General features: G+C 38.5%; 1 protein-coding gene across 1 annotated transcript in view; it reads left to right on the top strand.

Moving 5' to 3' along the window:
• The window catches only part of SPOCK1 (SPARC (osteonectin), cwcv and kazal like domains proteoglycan 1), a 275,639-nt gene that overhangs the window by 206,091 nt on the left and 47,194 nt on the right, over positions 1-22,354 (top strand). The window contains exon 6 of the mRNA XM_014253272.2: positions 10,491-10,605. Within this exon, the coding sequence (XP_014108747.1) occupies positions 10,491-10,605 (115 nt within the window). The remainder of the gene's footprint in view (positions 1-10,490; positions 10,606-22,354) is intronic.

The raw sequence follows: 22,354 nt of genomic DNA, 5'->3' as shown, positions 1-22,354 counted from the left end.
CATTTTTCACTGAAGAGGATGATCAAAGCATAAACAACAAAGTTTGACTAACTCTGTGTCCTTGAGCTGCCTGTGGCTGGCGACCTGCCCTGTGCTGCGAATGCTTTTGGGCAAGAACACGCCCTTTGAAAGGAAGTAAGCAGTAAGTGAGGATTGCAAATACAGAATTTATTCTTTTTGGGAAAGCTACCAATCTTGATGATGGTAATCACAGGTCTGCTTTTCTAACTTGATTAGAATCACAGTTGTGACTGCCAAATCAAATAAATTGGCATGTGATGGTCGGAACTTAAAAAACCATCAATTACAGACACTCCTGCACTAAGGACAACCTGATTGCTGCTGGTGTTAGTTCCACTTGCCTGTTGTACATTTGGTGTGTAAAACCAGTATACTTCTTTCTACACTCAAGGTCAAAACAGGAGAAAACTGTTATTTACATGGTGAGTCATCTGATACAGTTCAAGCACTGAAAGTTGTGTTCTTGACAGGAAGAGGAAACAAGAGCATCTTAGAGTTTATTGCACCAACTTTCAGCTCTTTATATAAGCCCCTCCCTCAGTCTGTCAGTCAATTCTTCCTCACTGTCCATTGCTGGAGACTGCTTTCTTGCAATTTGATTTGAGGTCAGGTGTTGCCATGCCACACCCCCTAGTAACAAACCTGCCCTCCTCCCAGATGCGCTGGCTATCAAGGCTGTCTGGCGACAACAAGGGGGAGGGAAAAGGGAACTATGTAGAGAATAAATCATAATAACATAACTATACATCAGTAAAACTTCTCTTAACATATGGTATTCATCCCCTAATTGAGAGAACCAACCATCATATTACCCATCCATAACAATATTTGGAGCTTTTCCTAGCAAACAGTTTATATGAGCCATTTGAAACATCAAAGAAGGTGTTTCTTGGCTTGGGTACATCTTTAATTTAAAGCAGATTTATTAAAGGCCAAAACAGGATAATACTGCAAAAGGATTAGCTGTGGTTACTTGATTTCTGAGCAAACAGACTAATTCTGCTTTCTTTGTATGGGTGTCTTTCATAGCAAGTCCATTCAGTGAGCATTGAACTAGGCCTGGGGTTTTTCCAAATTTTTTTTTTTTTTTAATTTTTTCTTGTTTCTATTGTGTTCTTTAGAAATCAGAAACGTTGCTGAAAGCTTTAACTTCAAAGCTTAAGCCTGCTTACTCTCCCTTGGTTGCTATGCTCCAAAAGACATTCCTAAAGCTTCTTTGCTAGGAACTGTCAATTGTTTTGTTTCAGTGCTTCTTAGCACTGGAGATTCAGTTTGGCTTTTGTTTTTATTACAAATTAAAAATTCTGAGAAGTCAATTAAAAAGCAGGCTAGCATTCTTAGGACTTGAGTCTTGTTGCTAGTCTGAAAGCAACCAGAGCAGGGGTACTGCAGGATGCTGAGTATTTTATATTTGTACTTACACTTCACATTTGCTCTGTCCGTAATCAAGAGACAAAATTCTCTCTCTGAGACCTGAAAGTTTTCTGGATACTGTGCATTTCATAAATCCGTAAGAAGGAATGAACACTGCTGGGGCCACATCATGGTCAGTGAAACCTGTGCAAATTTACTGTAGTTAACCTAATAGATGTAATGGATAGGATGGAATGACTATTCTAGAGAAGAGGATTGGCTTCCTGAAATCTGTTATCAGGGAATAAGGAGTTACTTGGGAACAGAAGAAACTCACACTGATATTCACCTCTCACATGCACCACCAAGTTGTCATATAAGCCAGGGTGCTCTTTTACTGTATCTCCATCCTTTTCCTCCCACTATTTTCTAGAAAAAAAAAGTACAGTGAGTTCTAAGAAATTATTGTTAGTGCAGGATGTACAAGCTCCAAAGCCCAGAGCACAGCACTTGGTCTGACCCTTGTTCTCTGTCTCTCCTGGAAGCCCCCCAGACCTTCGTCCACATGGATTATGAGATGTTTCCAGGTACTTCCTCCTTCTCCCCAATAATTTTATAACATGGGCCCTGGAAAGCACAAAACTTGGTGACTACAAAATCATAAAATGCTTTCGGTTGTAAGGGAATTTAAGGAGCATCTTGTTCTAACCCTTATATGAGTGGGGATACCTGTCACTAGACCAGAACCTCATCCAACCTGGCCTTGAACAGGCATGGGCAAAACAAGACTCCAGCTGTTACTCAGTATTTGTGGCAAGGTTGCTAGAGAAGAAATGGGCAGCACAGAATAAATTCAAGACTAATTCACCAACATTTCAAGAGTGGAAGCAGGTGTAGTGCAACTTCTCTTTGACTATGATTTTTAAACTTAGATGCATAAGAGAGAGGGTTGAGCATATCCTGCTCAATTATAAATTAAATTATATCAGGATTTATCTGGGCTTTTCCTGATTTTTCAGTCCATACAGCCCTAAGTGGTTGGAGTCCCATCCCCAATCACATCCCGTTGGGCATCAGACATCCCAAAAGTAACTGCAAATATAACTGCAAAGTACTGAATACTTGGTTTAAAATACTTTGCTTGATAGGGAGAGTTGATAGATTTTTGGGATGCTAAGATATTGCCATCATGCCAATTGCATAAGAGCCTTCAGGGAGCATGCCTACCCTTTATAGTGGTCACCAGCTGCTGCTTTTGGTCCAGGTTTGGACAGATGGGTATGGGAATGACTGTGTAGATGGAGCGTTGCCTCATCTGAAATCTAAATTGGTGTAGTCACCTGGCATAGCTAAATTGCTGTGTTTATAATGTGATTGACTGGGTGGAGACCCTGTGCTTGGGGATCTGAATGTCTGGTGTTGCCTTCCCTCTGCCATATGCAGGTGGTTGTTTAGCTGGTAACAGGAGCATCAGTGTGTGCACAGTGCCACAGATCGTTACCTCTTGATTATGTTCACGTTATCTGATGTGTCGTCTCCATGAGAGAAATTAAATTGCCTTTAGTAATTTGAAGCAAGTAAAAATGACAAATCATTGTTCTCATGTGATCAGTAAATGGCTGCAGAATGAGAATGAGAATGCATCTCAATTACATGGCAACTACATTTCAAGCAGCATCGATCACTCCAAATCTCCTGTTGTTTTTCTGTGATTTTCTTTACTTTTAATCTAAGATGGCTTTGGTCTATTAAAGGGGGAAAAAATGTAGCTTCATTCCACTTTGAATAGTGCTATTAGCTATGAACTCTCAGCTCATGATTATGAGGAGTTAGAATAGGGAATAATTTCAAAGAGACAAAGGCAATACAATATAAATATAGAAATGAAAGAAAACGAATGCAGTAGGAAAGTGAGTTTTAAAGTCCATGTCTTGAGATAAGGCAGACTAGTGTACTGGAAAGCAAAAACTCCCATGTGCAACTAGGAAATGCTCATCATCAGTGACCTGTCATGCAAATCCTGCAGGGAGACAGCAGAGTAGACATTTAGCAACAGGAAAAGCTTTTGTGACTGAATACAGAGTATAAATATGGGGTTGAGTGAATGTGCATCATCTCCTTTGCACCTCAACTCCTGTATTTGTGCACAAGAACCAGCTGGTACAGCTCAGAGTGTCAGCATGACCTTGGTACTCAAAAATGGTCACCAAAATCAAAGTGCTGTAGCCTTTGCATGGTATGTAACAGGAGGAGGATGGGAGGAGAGCAGGGTGGTTTGCAGATTTAAGACAGGGTGGTGCTTTGTGTTAAATCTCAGTGAGAAGGGAGGATGGGTGTCTTTTTTTATATAAGGCACAGAAGTGCTTTGTCTTCATTTCTCATTTAACTCATCGTAGTCTAATCAGCCAGGGAAGGAAAAGTTGAAATCAGCATTGCAAAAATGTTTTAACTTATGAATTGATTCTTCTGTGCCACGTTTCAGCTCTGTTTGGTCTGTACTTCTCCAGTAAGAACCCAAATTTCTTACAAGATGATAAACCAGCTAAGATACACCCACATACACCCCTTGACCTAGGGTGTTTCCAGAACTGGCATCAAAATTACTTGTAAAAACAAGTTCAATTTCTTTATGATGCAGTAGACTTTGGTTCCTGGAACTATTTTCTTGCTTGTTCATGTAATAGGGAACAATTTATTTTCACTGTCACATAGCATTAATAAATGGTCCCTTGAATGTCCTTCACCTCCACATCAGTGTTGTAACCTTGAATGCTGTATCATCTAGCTCATGCAATCAACTGCATTTTTATAATTTCCTGCTTCACAATGAGCTGATTGCCACTTGTTTCTTGCGGCAATGTGTTTTGTATTAAAAGAGAATTTGTGCCCCGATGGTCTGTTCAGAAGTCCCCAAATTAGCTGATTCTGCTGCTCTGTCTGCAAGGGCAGTTTGCAGCAATGCCAGTACACCATCATTTGCTTAGTTTGCAGCCCTGCCAGTCAAACACTGAGGTGGTTCAACATGCCTACAAGCAGTCATCCTACTAGCGCTTCAGCCATCAGTCACTTTGGAAAATGGTTCTTTTTCCATTCTTTAATGAAATCTTTAATATTTACCTTATGAATTATTTATTTATTAAGTCATGGACTCCTTTTAGGAGCAGAGCTGACCCTCTACAAGGCAATCAAGCTCTGTGTTTTCTAAAATCACTCTTTGTCTTTAGCTAATGAAAAAAAGGAGCTACCTCTGTTCTCCTCCTGAGAAGTTGAAGGCTATTTTTAGAGAGGTGTGTACAGTTCTAATTATAATGCAGAGCCACAAAATAAGTAATTAATGCCATCTTGAATTACCAGTTGCAACTCAGCTTGTTCTTTTCCAAAGCCCAAGAATCAGTTGTTTCTTCTTGGAAGATGAACTTTCTTGTTGCTCTGAAGATGGTGCTTCATAGTTTAAACTTATTCTGTAATAGTGAAAAAACATGTAACTTTCTGATTGTATATGGCTGGTATTTAATAAAAAAAGCAGCTAAAAATTTTAATAATTAAAAAAAAATTGTTACATTTTAAAAATCTTAAACCTGGCAAATCTAATCTTAAGGACCTGAGCCATGTGCTTGGAGCATGTGCAGTTGCTCATGTGACTGCTTGACTTATCCTGATATTTAAAGATTGCTGGGATCTCATGCTTTCCTTCTGTTCCCTGGTAGTTTTACTCAGAGGGCAAAGTCCTGCAGCTTTCCCTCATTAGAGCTGCAGGATTGCAAAGGGCAGAGTTATGCACTCTGGATGAAATTCTGGTCCTTGGAGCTTTGAGCTTGCTTTGTGAGACCTTTTGATGTTACTCCATTTGGCTGCATAAATCTGTTCAGCCCATTTAATATCAGTGGCTTGGAACCTGGGTGTCTTCCTTCTTGACCCTCCACCTGGAAGCTGTTCTCTTTTTCTAGCAGATTATGAACCACCAGCTTGTCAGCTAAGTGTGCAGTGAGAGACATGCTCAAATATTTGTTGTTTACCTGAGATATAATAAGGTCCTTCATGTCATTCCTTGCAGAGAGGGGAATTTCTGAGCCCATCAGCTATAACATCTGCTTCAAAGCCAGAGCTAGCACACATTTTAAAAAGGCTTTAATATGTATTTACACAATAGATTGGTTGTGTTAATTAGAGTTTATTCCACCAGTGGTATGCATGCATAAGTCCCATTAATATCAACACCAACTATGTATTCTCATAAGGAGAACATAGCTCCTAATTAGAGCTCCAGGATTTTAAGATATCTTTGTACAGCTTTTATTGGAAAGATTAAGTGTTGTGTGCTCACCTTGTAGCTATTTTAATAGGAAAAAAATTGTGGGTTTTTATTATAATTATTTTTTTTCCCCCAGCCTCCCTTTTATTTTTATTGCGATAGCAGAGCCAGTCCCGTCCTGGAGCAGTGCACGAGCAGGGCAGGAGGCCTGGCAGTGTGGAGCTTTACTCTGTGAGCAGAAGGCTGCCCAGAAAAATGAGATGACTGCACTAGGTACTAACAGTGTTGGTCTGGCCGTGGAACAGCCACTAGTGCCCACAGAAAGCCCAAGTGGTCAGTCCTGGGGACAGAGCTTGGCCCATATTTTCAGTGCCCACCCTGAAGCACTGTGTCTCAGGGCAGCCCCTCTCCTTCCCAACACCCAGGACTGTGGGGCTCTGGTTTGCAGAGCAGCAAAAGGGCAGCAGAACCCACGGCAGGGAGGGCAAGTGCTAAGGGACCACACAGCCCAGAATCTTGAGACTCGCCTCAAGACTTCACATTAGTGTCTGGTTTTTTTAATGAACACGAATTCATGTGGTTGGCTGCTGTCTTTCAATCCTTATTTCAGGTTTTACAGAGACTTAAAAGTTTGGAGAATTCCCATTAAAACTTAATGTATGTGTTCAGCAGGATGCAGTGGAAGTGCACCATCTGACATTTCTTTCCGGATTTGTAGAGAAGATACTGAAGCTTTTTTTGTTGTGACAAGTTTTTAAAAAAACCCACACTTGATCTGAGTGTGTTCCAAATACTGTATTTTTTTTTTCCATCTGATGAAAACTGGAAGCAGAGGCTTATAAAGAAAATACTGATAAGAGTCCCAGCTAAGGAAGCAATGGCGAGCACTGCTCTAAAGCTTGTAAACAAACAACCCCTCTCAAAGGGGTGTCTGAATTCCAATGGATTCTAATTATCTGCTAAGACAGATAGGTAGGAAACACTACTGATACCAAGAAACTCTGGACTAAAAATATATACATGTTATAATTTTAGGAAATTTTAACTTCTGCCTGTGGCAGCTACTGGGTAAAAGATAAGGTAGAAAATAATGAGCTTTTGTTATTTGTATGTGTATTTTCGAAGAGACATATTGTGAGTGAACAAAAGATGTACCATAAAACAAACACTGCAGTGAAATCATTCTTGGTGAAAATGTAAAAAGCTGTAGAGTGCTAAAAATGTAGTGTCTTCCAGGCAAGAGCACTGTTCATCAATAGGTTTAGAGACACTGCCATTAATATGATGTAATATCTCAGGAGTTTAACACTTAATTAGTATACTATAAAATTTAACCTCCTGTTTCATTGTTCATTCTTTCTTAAATGAGACTTCTTGTTTATCTTCGTCATGTATATTGTCTGCTAATTCCTACATACCCTCCTGTTTAATTCACATTAAATTAATGAAAGAAGCTACAGAAGTTTGGAACCTAACACTTTCTCCTGTATTAGCATGACTACAAGAAATTTTCAGCTATAGATTTTTGGCTTGTGAATCAATCAGGAGCTGGTGTTTGATGATCCTCGTGAGTTCCCTCCAGTTCAGGATGCTCTATGATTTGATGCCCTAACACCAAACAGGGGTCTCAGAGAGCCTCCCCTGAGGGATCCCTGGGTAGTGTTCTCTCCTCACCCCCTTCCCTGGAGTTTGTTATGGAGGCTGTGAGATTGCCTAGGATACTGTGAGTGCTCTGTCTGTCTTCTTTGTGCCCAATGGACAGGAGCAATCCTGGGCACAGAGGATGTCACAGGCCCCCCTGGGGCACCTGCAATTACATCTCAGTCCCACTGTTTTGCTACTGAAAGGTGCTGTCAGGGCTTGGATGTGCTGCTGCACCTGTCTGCATTTTAAGCAAATCCATGAGTTGTTTCTGTCAGGATGCAAAGCTCTTCATGGCATTAATGCACTGGGCTGTACCAAGACGTCCATTAAAACATTCAGTAGTCAAATATACAGCCTTGCAGAAAAGATCACAGTAACTTATTTCACAGGATAACTCATTTGCAGGTTAGATCAAAACCTGGCTGCCAGGTTTTGGCAGCCAAAATAAAGGCAAAGATACACTGTTTTATTATATCATTAAAAAAAAAAAAAAATCTAGATTCTCCTCTAGTGGGAACTGGAGGCTGGAAACTAACAGACAAGAATAAAATAGCTAGGAATAAATTTTATGTAGCTATTTTCTTTCTTCCTCAAATGTGAATGCTTATGCAAAACACATTGCTGTGGATTCACTGACAATAAAGAGGGAATCATTATACGAGTAGTGGATTCTCAGGGGAACACTTTAACCAAAACACACTCTGCAGTAATTTCCCACATCTTAGTTGAATAAATTAATTTATGAATTTTCCATGAATATGTTCAACCATTTCTCCCCTCATATACTTTATTGATCTCTGTATACATTTAGCAACAAATAACAGAGCTGCTTTTCCATTTGCAGTAAAATAGTTTAGAGATGTTTATGTGGGCCTTGGGGTTCAGAGTAAACAAATGCAGTTCACACACCAGGGAGGCTGCAGAAAAATACAAAGCTTGCACAACCCAGGGATCTCTACTAAAGCAGCTCAGCAGAGTTGAGGCATACCCAGTCATATCAGTGGCAAAATGAGTCCCCTGAAATGAGAGGGACTGGCACAAAACTGTGGGGCTGTTCCCACTGAGTCCTGTGCACAATCACTGCAAGGAGCTTTGTGACTCGTGTCTGCAAGATGTACAATGTCCCTTTGGTGTGAAAGACAGAGTTTTTCCAAGTACTGTGTATCATTTTATTGTCCATCGTCTGGAGAAAGCCAGCAGGCTCCTTAAAGCTGTAGATCCAGTGGCAGAATAATCCAAACAATGATTATTACTCTATATCCTTACATATTAAGACATCCTCTGTGGCCACTCTGCCTCTGAATATCACTTAGTGAGGCTTAGGCAAAGTCATTAAATCAAAAAGTTGAGCTACTTGTGTAGGTTATAACAGTGAGTAAGCACACCATCACATGCAAAGTAAGACATCACCATGTTTTCCTTTAGGGAAAGAATAAAGACTTACATACAGTGATTAGGTGTTGAAAAGTAATTTGTATTATCCTAATTTAATATTTAAAATTATGGAGTTCTTTAATATTCATCCCCCAACACCAAACATCCCAAACAAGCATGGTGGGAATATAATGTGGTTAATCATGGGTGTAAACTTACTCACATGTGACTGCAGCATTGTGATCTTCAAGCTTTCCTGCTGGTCCTCAGATAATACAACCAGTTTGAGCAGTTTATTTTTTTGGTTTATGTCTAGCTTTTTGGTCGTAGTTTTTATCAATTGTCTAGAAAGCTGGGGAAAAACTTGGTGTTTCTAAGTATAAAGTTATTCCTTTCTTAACTGCACATAATAATAGGCTTGAAATAGGCTGGTGCCATCTTAAAGACTGGTATTTGAAGTATAATTGCTAATGCTTAGATACATAATTTACATTTATTATGCATAATAAAATACGTAAGTAATTGATGTTCTGTAAGGGATTAAATTATCAGCTCCAGCTGCAGGAAGATTTATGCCTGTGTTCTCAATAACACATTGACTATCAGAATATGCTGCAGAAAGTCATTGCCTTCAGGTCTGCACTCAGTGTTGTCCTTTCTCCTGTTCTCCTTCTGATATGCTCTCTCTTGTTTTTGTGCTCGGTGCAGAGTGTTATTTATGGAGTAAACAGTTGAAAAATAAGTACATATTCCCTTCAGTCTTGCGAGAAATTGGTGTAAAACGTAAGCTAAGCTTGCACATGTTTGTGTGTGGCCGTGCATTTTCTAAATGAGAAGGGCAGGACATCACAGAGAGCATAGAATCACCCTGATGCATTGAAGTTGAGGATGGTGGGGGGATAATGACAACAGAATGGGATGTAGGCATAGCATAATGGTCTCCTGCTGCTAGATTGAACCTTGGGTAACAATGAGCCCTTTTAACAAAAACAAACACAGGCAAAGCCAAGATATTTGCAGTACTTTCAAAGCCGGAGGTGTTTATCTTGTAACATCCTGCTCTGTTCTCTTGGCTCCCACTGCACTGGAATTACAGAGGATGATGCTGTGCGTTTCAGCAGTGGCTGTTGCCCAGTGAGCTCCAGCTGCCCACTGGATCCTCCGTGGTAACACCATGGTCTCAGGCACCGTGTCCTTCAGTAACACGTCATGTCCCAGTGGGTAAACATGTTGGCCTGCTTTTAAATGAATCATAGAACTAATCTTCAATGAAACTCAGATCAAAAGGATTTTGCAGCCCAGCATTCCCATTTTCCTTGGCAGGGGGCAGTCCCTGCAGGGAGGACATCCAGCCTGGGCACCACAGCAACACTCCCCTGCGTATCAAAAGCCCTTGGATTCTGGTCTTGTAAAAGCAATGCTCGAAGAAGACAAAAAATGGAGCTGAATTTGGTTCATTAGGTATCAAGCCAAAGAGAACACTTGTGTTTCTGCAGCCCTGTGCTGTTTTCTTTCACTTGATTTTATTACTGCCTTAGTCCAGTGTCCGGACCCTGGTGCTGCTGGACACAGAATGGGGGAGTACCCGTGGGGTAGTCACTAAAGAGAGGGCAACTACACAGGCACAAAACTCTTGGAAGAAAGTCAGAACTAAGATGTAGGTAATGCAAACAACAAAGGCTAGGAATAGTCAGTGTTATCTTATAAAAGTATTTGCAGTAGAGACTGAAGTTTTGCAATCTATCCAATGCCATTACTACTGATAACACAATTTCTCATTTAATCCATAGCTGCTATTTTATATCTTGTCCTAATTAGTATTCTTGCCTTTTTTTGATGCTTCTAGTGCAAGATGGAGTTCCATGCATGTACTTCTGGCAAAACCATCACAGCTCGATGTGAAGGGCCCTGCCCTTGCCTGCCAGGACCTGAAAGTTTAAAACACAAGATTGAGAAGACTGGTAAGTTGAACTGTTAAGGAAATCATGGCAGATAATTTGGCTCCTGCTATGTTCTTATAAAAGTGTAAGGAACCGTTTTCTTAACTGGCACATTTTCTATGTAAGGCTTTCTGAGAAAGAGATAAGGTGCAGCTAACCATTTTCTAAACAGGTAGTGCTTTCAGACACCTTAATTGCTGCAAAACCAACTCCTACTTGAGAGAGTCTCATAGGAAAACTAAATTCTGGCTTATGAATCTCAATTTTAAATGAAGGTATTTCAAATGGAAATATTGAAGAACTGTAGAAGTACAAAAGAAAATATATTACTTGATGGTTCATTATTTTGTGAGTTAAAAAAAAAAATCAGTAGACTGTGTTAACTAAAAAGTCATTTAAAGTTGCACGTGTACTACATGGGACCTGAATTATCATTTAAATCTCTATTGTTATTAATATTAGCATTAGAAGTCAAATATATATTGAATGGACAGTTGTATCTGTATTCATGTATAAATCTGTTTCAATAACAAAGTCATTGCAAATGATGCTGTATCAAACTGAAGGCTGGAGTCTCAGCACAAATGGCCTTTTTCCCTGCCAGCTCTCTGGTGAGTTCTCTCTGCAGATCTGAAAGCTTGGTGAGCTCATTCACTCAGATCTTTTCCAAGGAAGCAAGCACAACCTGTCTCGGAGAGATCTCATCCAAAGGGACTTAATTCTATCAGAAGGGAAGGGACTGACTGAAAGAAGTCCAGCAGCAGGAGGGGAGGTGTCACAGCCAGCTTCTGTCTAAGTTTTCTCCCTGCTATGAGGAAAGCCCTTTGGAAGGAAAAAGTTGGTTTCCTGTTGCTGCGGTTTCATGGTACCAGTGCAGATGTTCTGGTGAGCTGGCACAGTGAGCATGAGCCTGGATCTAGGCCTGGTTTAGAATCCTGTTGTCTCCCCTCTCTCAGGACTGCAGACAGTTTAACTCACTGACTGCTGCTGGACTCCTGCCTGTATTGGGAGCTCACAAAACCAGTGGTGGTTAGTCAGGGTTTGTTCTGTCATGTTGAGTAATGAAATGTGTTTATTATTAAATTATTATTAAATTATTATTAAATTATGTCTTGTGCATCACATGGAGTATAACAAGAAGCTTTAACAATGGTCTGTTCGACCCAACATAATTGTGAACCTCTGTTCACTCTTACTCCTCCCCACTGTGGACATGTTTTACAGGTATCAGGCACAGAAACAGGGAAAAAATATTTAAACATTTAATGTTTAAACATTTATTTTGGTTAGTTTAGGCACTGTCACCTCAGCTAAGAACACTGGTGATCCTGCTGGTGGTTCTCCCTGCACACATTGTATACTCTAGCACAGCACCAGTTTTCATATTAGGCCTCCATCTACTTTCTAGATCAAGTGTTAGACCATCCTACAGTTTGAAAATTCAGGTTTAATTAAATATCCTTCTTTGAAAATTGTAGACATTTTTCTGCACAGCTCTCAAACTTTGACCAAGTGTTGTAAATGGCAGTGTTCTGAAATAGATATATAACTGTACTATCACTTTGTGTCACTTGAATCTTTTGGTTACAGAATGCCCACTGATAAATTGCCTTATTCATATTTTCTATTTCTTGTAGTCCTTATCAGGCTACAAGAAATATTTCTTTTTCTCTGCCCTTTCTATTTCTCTGTCCTTATCAGAAAGAGTATCAGATTAATAAATCTTCAGTGACATTTCAAGCTTACAATTTCATTCACACAAGAGAAAAAAGATTCTAATAACCCTTATCTTGATAAATGCAATTTGACAGGGTATATGTATTCTGAAACCCAGGCTTTTGTTTTGCCCAACTCAAACTTTAACTCCAGCCAACAAAGCATTAATTTAATGAATTGGGTGATCTGCAGAGCAACTTTCCTGAAGGCTTTTTCAAGAGGCCAGACTTGAACTAGCAATGCTCCTGCCATTGCCCTGGTGACATGGATATTATTATTGTTATTGTTATTGATTACTAATATTAAGTACTGAAATGTCCACAAAAGGGTTTAGAATTGCAAATCAAATAATCAGTAGCAAAGGTGCTTTATAACTTGCTTTTCTTCTGGATCTTTGTGCCAGTAACATTTCAGTTAAAGATTTCCTTTATCTTCCTCAATTTCCTTTCTTCAGACACTGTCTCTTCAGTTGACCCACTGAGTGCAATGGAGTCTCAAACTGAATATTTCAGAGTTTGTAAGTCTTCTAACAAAGTGCTCCCAGGAGTTTCCACTAGAAAACACGAATAAATTATACACACTGGCATAAATGTTATGCAGGTACAATTTTAGCAGCATCTGAGCAGGGATTTGGAATTGTGTGTGTCTGCCCTTTGCAGCCTGGGGCCCAGTCAGCTTTCTTTAGTGTATGAGGAAATTATGAATTGTAGTTGCTGACCACAAAAAAATTTCCAGAGTCTGCTGTTGCCTTTTGTAAGATTCCTTTTTCTGCTGAGCAAAGAGTGTCAGCTGGCTTTGGAGAAACAAGCCCTGACCAATGGCTAAGGTGATACAGCAGTGCTGAGTTCACAGCTGGATTCAATGATCTGAAAGGTCCAACCTAAACCATCTGATGAACCTGTGTGTGCGTCCTGGGGTGACTGTGATGTTAAACTGTGTGCCCTAAACCAGGACAGTGAGATGGGAAAGTCCCTTCCTTGACAAGAGACTCCCAAAACCTGGCCATGAGAGCACGTCAGTGACCTCCTCTTCGTCAGGTGCCCACATCTCTGAGTTGGGAGCTTCTGACTAGAATGTTGGTTGTGTGGTATCTTACTGCTTTCTCTAATGGTCACACAAAATTATTTTATTTCCTCATATACTACAATAATATTATTCATATTGCTGAATTAGCCTAAAAATCAGTAGTTTGAAGTCTCACATAAAAATTCACATGAAAAAACTTTGCAGATCACTGGGATTCATTTTTGCTCCTTATTTAGTTGCCAGGTTTGTGAAGTGTAATGTTAAGTAGAAAATGACAGAGAGCTAAACCTCATGCCTTATACAGATAAGCCAGTGGAAAAATACTAAGGAGAGTAACAGTGCAAGTGCTTCCAGCAATATGGAAATGCAGCTCTTGGAGCTCACATATCAACGTTTCTATACCTATTACACAGCAAGGTTAAACATATGTGATTGTGAACTTCCAGTTTGAAGACAGTTTGCATTAATCTTCACGTATTCGTTCAATCATATTCAAATATTATTCCATGATAAATTACTTACAGAAATTAAAAATTTAAAGGAACATTTAATTTCCAAAGTACTGTAATTCTAAATGTCATGACCTTTTTTTTATACGCTTGTGAATAAAATTGGCAGCAGCATCAAAGAAAAGCAATCTAAGTGTATGTGCTCAGAGGCAGCGATGGACTGCAGTGTCTGAGTCTTATTCCTTCCTCCTCCCTGAGCTTCTTCGAAAACATACCAGCTTTGAGGATGAAAATGAAGACTAATAATCAGGTTAAAAATTTGAATTCTTTTTACAGTGCTAAATGCTACTATGGAAACATTAATAAAATAGCACAAATGCAAGCAAAAGAAAACTACGCCAGAATTATTACCTTTAATGGCAAATAACAACAATAAAATCTTTCTACCATAAAGTTAAATCTTTGAGGAGATGGCAGGATCATGTTCTTCATTTTCTAAATGGAATTTTGAATCAGTATCTGAGAGGTAGGAAACAGGTCTCTGTGAAGGTACTAATGGAAGATTTTGGAAAGAAGACAAGCCCTAACGCTTTTACTCTTTGCTGTTTTAGGCCCATTTAGATTCCTTTGATTTATCCAAACACTTGATATGCTTCATTATTCACAGCAGTATTCCAGCTTTACAATATGTTTCCATGATAGCTGCTGATTTTCAACTCTGCTACCCAGAGACAGAGGTTGAGCTGTAAACTGCCCTGAGGTTAGCTGTCCTTCCAGAGTGTGTATACCTTTGATTTAATACTATAAAATGAATAAGGCTATAATTTCAACAAAAGAAAAGGACTAGAAACTGTCTCTAAGTGACAGAAATTATTTAAGGCACAGAACCTTGTCTGCTGCTGGTTCTTAGTACTACTTTGCAATAGCAAGTAGAGTCCTCATCAAGCATCAATCAAGAAATTATTTTTAGACTGAATGAAGCTTCCAAAAAACCCACCATAAATAACTTCAGATAAGAAACAAAACGGTTTCAGTTCTTCAGAACCTCCTGGCAAATTCATCCCTTGAATTCATCCCGTGCTGTTCATTCTATCAGAACACCAACACAGTGCAATGACTAGGGTGTCTCTTGGCAGGTGTGAATTTGTGGTTGCAATAATGTAGTTCTGTCAACTTCCCCCATTGCTCTGTGACTGTGGTCTGTGTTAGTGGTGGTAAATGTTTAACAGCCTGTCAAGGCTCTGTCTGACCATACTTTTTCTGTGCTTTCCGAGTGCTGTACTCCCAACACACCAGACTTCATTTGTTGCCATCAGGGTTGCAGAACCACTGGAGCATGAATGGATGCAGTAATTCAAAGTAGGTTCATCCCTGTCTGTGCATTATGTGCTTTTGACCTTGCAGAAATGCCCAAGGCAACTTCTAAGGAAATTCTGTTATCTTGATAAGGGGAATATAAGGTCAATAGGCAGAAAGAAATATATTCAAATATGCCAAGTGTTGTTTAAATTTCTGAGAATCAAGGGAATATTTTTAAGTTGCAGGAATAGGTCTTGGCAAGTTTGATCAAGAATCTGCATTGTTTAGGGTATGAATTGTAGCATTTAACCACCAGCTCTATTGGGTGTGATGGATGAGAAAGTCTAATGTTCCTCTCCTATATAGAAAGAGCACTCAGTGCATGAAGTTCATTGAAAGAAATCAGTCTTGTTTCCCAAATGAGTTCTATTACTTCTTGTGTCTGAATCACTGACAACTAAAATAATTTAAAATCTTGAAATCCACTTTCAGCAAATACTTCAGCTTCAAATTGCTGTTCACAGGTTTTCATAATTGCAGAGTATATAATTTTAAAGTTTATGGAGATGAAGTATGAGTCATGATCATGGTTGATTTGAAATTGGTGTAGATTCATCAGGAAATATTTCCTTTTATGGCTTTAGTTTTGAAAAAAGGCTCTTTCTGACGCTGAATTTCCAGTTAGATTTCTAAGTTACTTACTTGACTCTCAAACTCTAGGAATGATAAAACAAAAACATTCCAAAATTAAAGTTAACCAGGGTTTCCAAGCTGTAGTATATCTCATGAAAACTAGGTGGGTTTTTTCCTCTGGACTTCATCAGTGAATAGTAGTTTTGTTAGCTCTAAACTATGCAGGATCTGATATTTTTTGCTCCAAAATTTTCTGTGTGAATACTGCAATTCAGTTTTTTAATTTGTTACATGATGTAATGAACTTACCCAAGTAAATCTGAGTTATGTAGTTTCTGTAAATAATAATTACTATTACCAATACAATTTTTCTTGCTTGCAAGATTTCACACAAGCAGATCAGTTTTCATTCCAAAAGCATGGAAAAGCATCCCTAAAGCATGAAAGATTCACTTTTTTCACTTCTGAAAGATACTGTTTGTGAGTAGTGAAATAAGACTGCACCCAATTAATATTTGATTAAAGAAAGTCAGGAAGCAGGCAGATACCTCTGCTCCCCATGCATGGCTGTTGGTGTCACCCATTTCTCTTGGAATCAAAAGCCAATACTACAAGACTGAGCCAGCAAAATCAAGCTCTTGCCAGTGTCAGAAGAAAGAGCAAAGCAATTGTGGCTGGAGGGTGTTTTGTTCTGCTTCTTGACCTGACATGAATCTTCTTTTGTGCACAGGACAAAAGCAAGAGCTGATGGGGGAAAGGCCAGTTATCATATTCATGTGTTTTTCCTGTTCCCAAATACAACTGAATGATTGTATAGTTGGACACCACATAATGTGAATTGTAAACTTTATCATTGAATAAACAAATCTAAATTTCTCTTGCACCAGTATATGAGCACCATATTTTAGCATGTGGGTGCAAACAACCATAATGGTATGATTTAAGAGCTCAAAGCTTTGCAAAGGAAGAATATAGAGAGACTTCAAACATCGTATCTAAAATCACTTTTCAACCTGAGAAAATACTTTTGGATTTTTCACCACTATTCAGTATACCCATACTGAGGTTCTGAATTACATGTAAAAAGTACAAAGTCCATTATACAATGGAAATGAAATGCAAATTTTCAGGTTGCTGTATTTTCCATCATAACTGTGTTTTAAAGGAAAGTCAGCCCAAAAAACTTGGTTAGGCCTGAGAGTAAATTTAGCTTTGGCTCTGTGATACCTCAATGCTTTTTTTACCAAGGAGTATGAATTAAAATATTTTTTATGCATTCAACAGTTATGCACAGAAAGCACTCAGGTGCCTATGTGTAGCCTGCTTTGAGATGAACTTGAAAAGGAGACAGAATTGTCCCCTGTAGAAATGTTGTGGTTTGATCTGGCTCTAGGTTTTGGAACTCAGTGAAGAAGCATTGATTGCAGCAGGCCCCAGACAGATAACAAGTTAGGGGCGATACAATCCATTGACTAACTCACTTTTTCAGCATGATCTTCTATGGATTTGATCAAATTACAGCAGGCTCCAAAATATAGCAGACAACATCTGCTTTAGAGGCAGCATGGACAGAAAGGAGGAGCAGGCAGCACTCGGAGCATGTTGCTCTCTTTGCTGCTTTCAGGTGCTTGCTGAGAGGATGCTGACTGTAGTAGCAACATCCCTGTCAGCAGGATTTGTCCTTTCGGTAAATGCATCTCTTTAGCAAGCTTACATGGCAAAAGAATAACGTTGAGCCAAAATTCCTGACATAATTTTCAAGGTTGAACCAGGACACGAGACATAATTCCTCATCATTGCTAAATAAGGACTAATCCCAGACAGCAGCGGGAGACAAGAACTGCATTAAAATAACTGTGTTGTGGTGTAATTATATTAAAAACAGTAGGATATTCTTTTCAATCCTTTTGAAATCTTTTGAAAGAGAACTTTTAAGGCTGTGTTAATTTCCTGGCAGCTCTCTGTAGCCAAGTCCTTACGTTTTCTCAAGCATTTTTAGTTGTACATTTGCCCAGGCTTAGCAGTAAATACAGGTTTCACCCCTTCCCAGGAGTGGTCTGAAATAGAAATAATATTGACAGAATTGATTTGGTGGGTCTCATTCATGTAACCTGTAGCTATGGATTGCTCAGTTCCACATTAAATTCAATACACAACCCAAATCTAAATGGGCCACAGGTCCCAAGGGCAGTGTAGGCATCACTTGGATCACTGATCCTGCAGAGAATTCCAAAGGATACTGGGATGCAAAAACCCACAAAAACAGTAAGAACACACTGAGACAGCTCAATGGTTGTTGGTTTCTACAATATTTTTAATACTGTATTAAAAAAAAAAAAAAGGTAAAATGGCTATTGATTTCTTTTTTTGGCATAAGTAAAAGGTTAGAAAATGACAGACATAGTAAACACTTTGTGTCAGCAAGTAACAATAATTTTCAGACAAGAAGTAATTTGATTTTGGATTGCCAACAGAAAACTATTGAAGTGGCACACTCTGTTAATAGAAACACCATCTAGTAACAGCAGGTGTTTGTGTGCTGATACTGATAATTAGAGCACTAAAATTTCTCTCATCATAAATGAAATCAAATAAATAAGACTGGTTCCATATAGATTTTTATCATGGATATTGATTTATGCATTTTTTGGAATATTTTGCTAACATTTGCTCAAAGAAAAAGTTTGTAAAATCTCTATAAAAATGACAATGAAATAAATTATAGCACTGTGGTGTTGATGCCTTAGAGTGGCTACCTAAAAAAGAGGCTACACAAGATTAAGAGAATAAAATGGGTATTTAATAAAGGCCTTCAATAGGTGCACCTTGGGCAGTCAAAAGCCTTCCAGAGGCTGCACCCAGGATGGACAATGGTCATGAGTATTTCAGATATAAGTTTAGTCTATTTGCATATCAGGGATTAACCCTCCAATTGCAGCTTCAGGTAATGAACTCCTATACCCCCAGTTTGCTTCCCCCCAATTCACTTCTGTTTATACTTTTCAGGGCCTGAGACAGTGAGGTATCCTGGAGTCCCAGGCCTAGAGAGAAATTGTTTTGTCTGAATGAAATGGGAGAATAGTAGCTGTCAGGCTATGAAGCTTTAGAGTTACACACTAAAGCAATACAGGGTCTGAAAAATGCAAAAGCTAAATCCTAAGGCATCAATGTTAAGCTAAAACATCCCAGTGTGAGATGGAAAAAAAAAACAAAAAACCTTTTTAGTAAAATGCAGGAGAAAATAAGACTGTTGATGTTTCTAATACATCTTTTTCTGTTTTCTTGGTTGTTTGGGTTTTTTTTTCTTTGGTATCTTAAGGACTAAATTCCATCTTTAGTTACTCCAGTATAAATTTGGAATAGTTTCATCAACAATGTTGAGCTGGTTGCTTTTGGTTAAGTTATTCTGAGTCTGTAGAGGTATAAATGAGTATAGCCTAGAGATTAATTGATCATTCCAGACAGGTTGTAACTTTTTATGCAGCATTGTGGCAAATTAGTTCTTGGTTTCTTCAATTTCTAATTCCTTATTAGTGCAGGAAAAGGGAGATGGCATTTGTGATATCACCACCTCATTCCAAATATATATCCTTCCATATTTTATAGCTTCCATTGACCCAACAGGGACCTTTCTACATTAATTTTCCTCTGAAGAATTGCTTTTTTTTTGTAATTCAGTTTAATGGACTGCATGTAAATCAAAAAAATAATGTTATCTGTTTTCTCTACAGCAGCTGTGTTAGATGTGGGCTAGAATGAGAATCTTTACTAAATTACTAAAATCTGAATGATTTGGCTCAAGTCCATCTCTGTCAAACAGAAGTCCAGCATCCACACGAAAATACTAAAATATCCTGCAACACAAAAAAAAATATTGGAGAAGCTTCTAGGCAACCACCATAGATCTCTATGCCTCAAATATTAAAATATCCATGTTTTAACATTTATTTTTTCAGATACAGGGTCAAACTCTGAAGACTGGGTTGGTCACTCAGAATTGCAGTTTAACCTTCCCTGCAGGTGTCCTGATGCAGCCTCTCTGGAGCAGTCCTTGGGATTAGCTTCAACAGGCAAATCTCAAATTTGGAGCTGAATTATAAATCCTTAGACCTTGCAAGCATTCAGACAAGCTTTTCTAATAATTCCAATTAATAATAACATACAGAGTGGCTAAGCTTATGTCTAAGCTATCTGTTTACTCTGTGATGATTTTCAAACTTAGTCTTAACTACATTTCTATAATATTGTATTCCAATTTCATTAATAGTTTAGAAGACTTTGTTTATAGGGAAACATTTTCCTTTATGAGAATATACTTTATACAATGATACCATTATGTATTTGGATTGCATAATTTATAGTCTTGGCTCCATATTGCTTGTCTGAAGGTGATTTTACTATCATTGTGACCTATTTTCTTGTTTGTTTACAAAGATAATTGGGGCTCAGGTGTTATTGGGCACAGACAACAGGCAAAAATTGTCCAAATTTTAAGTAGGGTCTGTAGCAGCAAGTACTTGCTTATCAGACAATCCCTGTCAGCAGGAAAAATGAAAACTGGGTAAAATAAAATCATGTCACTGTCCTTTCAAACAGCAAGTTGCCTGTTACAGAAGCCTCATTGATCATTCACAACTGAAATTCAGGTTTAAGCTCTCAGTTCTTGAAAAGATTGCAAATGTTCATGAGGAGTCTAAGATGCAAAAGAAAAAGCAAGAAAGGGATACCATCTTTTGAAAAATCCTGGGCATCTTGGTTGAGACCACCAAAACTGGACTTCATTTGGGAATGTAAAGTGCCAACAAAATATACATATCTCTGTCTTTATCTTGATTTTCCAAACACGGTACATGGTTGTTTATCTCTGTAATAACTTGCTGTGAAAAAGCAATGCCCACGTATTTCTCAAGTGTGTTGCATCCTCTGCTAATGTTATACAATAATATTCAGGTGTAGCTAAAGCAATAGTTATATAAAAAAAGGTGCCTCATTCTGTTTTGTTATTCTCACAGAGGGATTAATTAGCTCCTGCCTGTGTTTGGTTGAAATGAAACCCAGGAAAACACCAGAAACAACTTTGTATCCACAAGTCCCAGTGCCGAGGTACCAGTATAGCCCATTTCTGATGAGAGCTTATGAAAAATACTGAAGTTGCAGGGACGGTTTGCAGACCTTGAGTTTTTCCATGCACAGAACCCAGTGTTTGTTTCTAGCTGATCCCATCCAGAAAAGGGGAGATCCTGCAGTTTCAAACTGCGGTGAGATTGGCCTGTGCAAAAAAAAAGCCTTCCCTCATTTGCAGTCCTTTCTCTGAGCCTGATGGGCTGCAGAGGCACTGGAAGAAGCATCTCATATATGAAGCACCTTATCTCTAAATTAGATTAGTGCTGGGCAGTGGAGACTTAGTTTGAGGGAAATTGCCCAAGGCACAAAACTAACCAGTGTTATGAGCTATATATCATGCTTCCCTTTCGTTTTAAATATTGACACTAGCATTCTGGACATTATAAATAAAAAAATCTTCCATAAAATCTTGATACTGTACATTTGAGATTGTTACATGAAGCTTATATATTAATCACTTTCCTGAATTTAGTAAAATCCTATGAGCATGTAAAAAGTTCTGAACAAAAAAAAGTATCTACAGATCAGAACTTGTAAAACTCGGGTTGTTTTTACCAGCAAATATAACTTTTAAGTGTTTTGATTTGGTTTTTTAGTTGTATGAGGAGTATGCTATATAGTGTATAGAGTAAGCGCATTTGAGAATGCTGTTACCCTGAAGGCAATAAATGATTAAAATAGATTTTTCAATAAACAAGCAAGTGGAAGGAATTGTTATCTGTTCAGTTTACATTGTGTCAAGAAGTTGAGTTGTTTGCAAAAAATACTGGACAGTATTTCAATTTTATTTTAAAAAAGTTCCTTTTTGTATTTTCAGTTGGATGTCCTTGAGAGCTGGAGCAATAAGAATGAGAAGAAGTTCATTAGCACAAAGTACATAATTACACACTTGGGTTCTAATAATATGAACATCTGGTTTGTCTGAGTGCTCTCTAGTTGGAATTGTCTAGAGGAGGAAAGGCCTCGGTGTGCTGGTTGGTCGAGGAATAACTTTGAGCAGCTCTGAGCTGTGAAAAAGACTTATTTAAACCTCAGGGATGTCAGGAGAGTCATCTCCAGAAATATTGCAATACTTTACAGGGCATTGGTAAGACTTTGTCTGGGGACTTTTTTGTATACTCAGATCAGCAGTGCTCTATCAGAAAGAATTTTCCAAGATGAAATAGGAGACTGAGCCAAGTTTTCACTGTTTTAGTCTAGAGCTGAGCCATTCCTGTCACAGACTTCTCTGTGCTGGGTACAAAAAACAAGTAAAAAGTCCTGTCTCCTAAAAGTTAACTCAACAGCACTACTGAAAAAATGTGCTGCATGTACTTTGGAGAAACTAAAGGGAGAAAGAAGCCTGGTGTATGTATTTAAATGATGCTATAAATACAGCTTTAAGAGAATTCTTACAGTAGGCATTAAGTGGAAAAAAAAGTATTTTTGCACATAATTTTTTAGATTTTTTTTTTTCTTCTAGTCATATAGTTTAGGGTGTGAAATGAATGAGGAATTTGAGGAAAGGGGAAAGACATCTGCTA

The sequence above is a fragment of the Pseudopodoces humilis genome, chromosome 17, assembly GCF_049639895.1.
Source record: "Pseudopodoces humilis isolate 2021_Gansu_Grassland_sample_001 chromosome 17, ASM4963989v1, whole genome shotgun sequence".
Classification (NCBI taxonomy): Eukaryota; Metazoa; Chordata; class Aves; order Passeriformes; family Paridae; genus Pseudopodoces; species Pseudopodoces humilis.
Note: the sequence above shows the minus strand (reverse complement) of the source record. Positions and strands in the feature narration are given on the sequence as shown.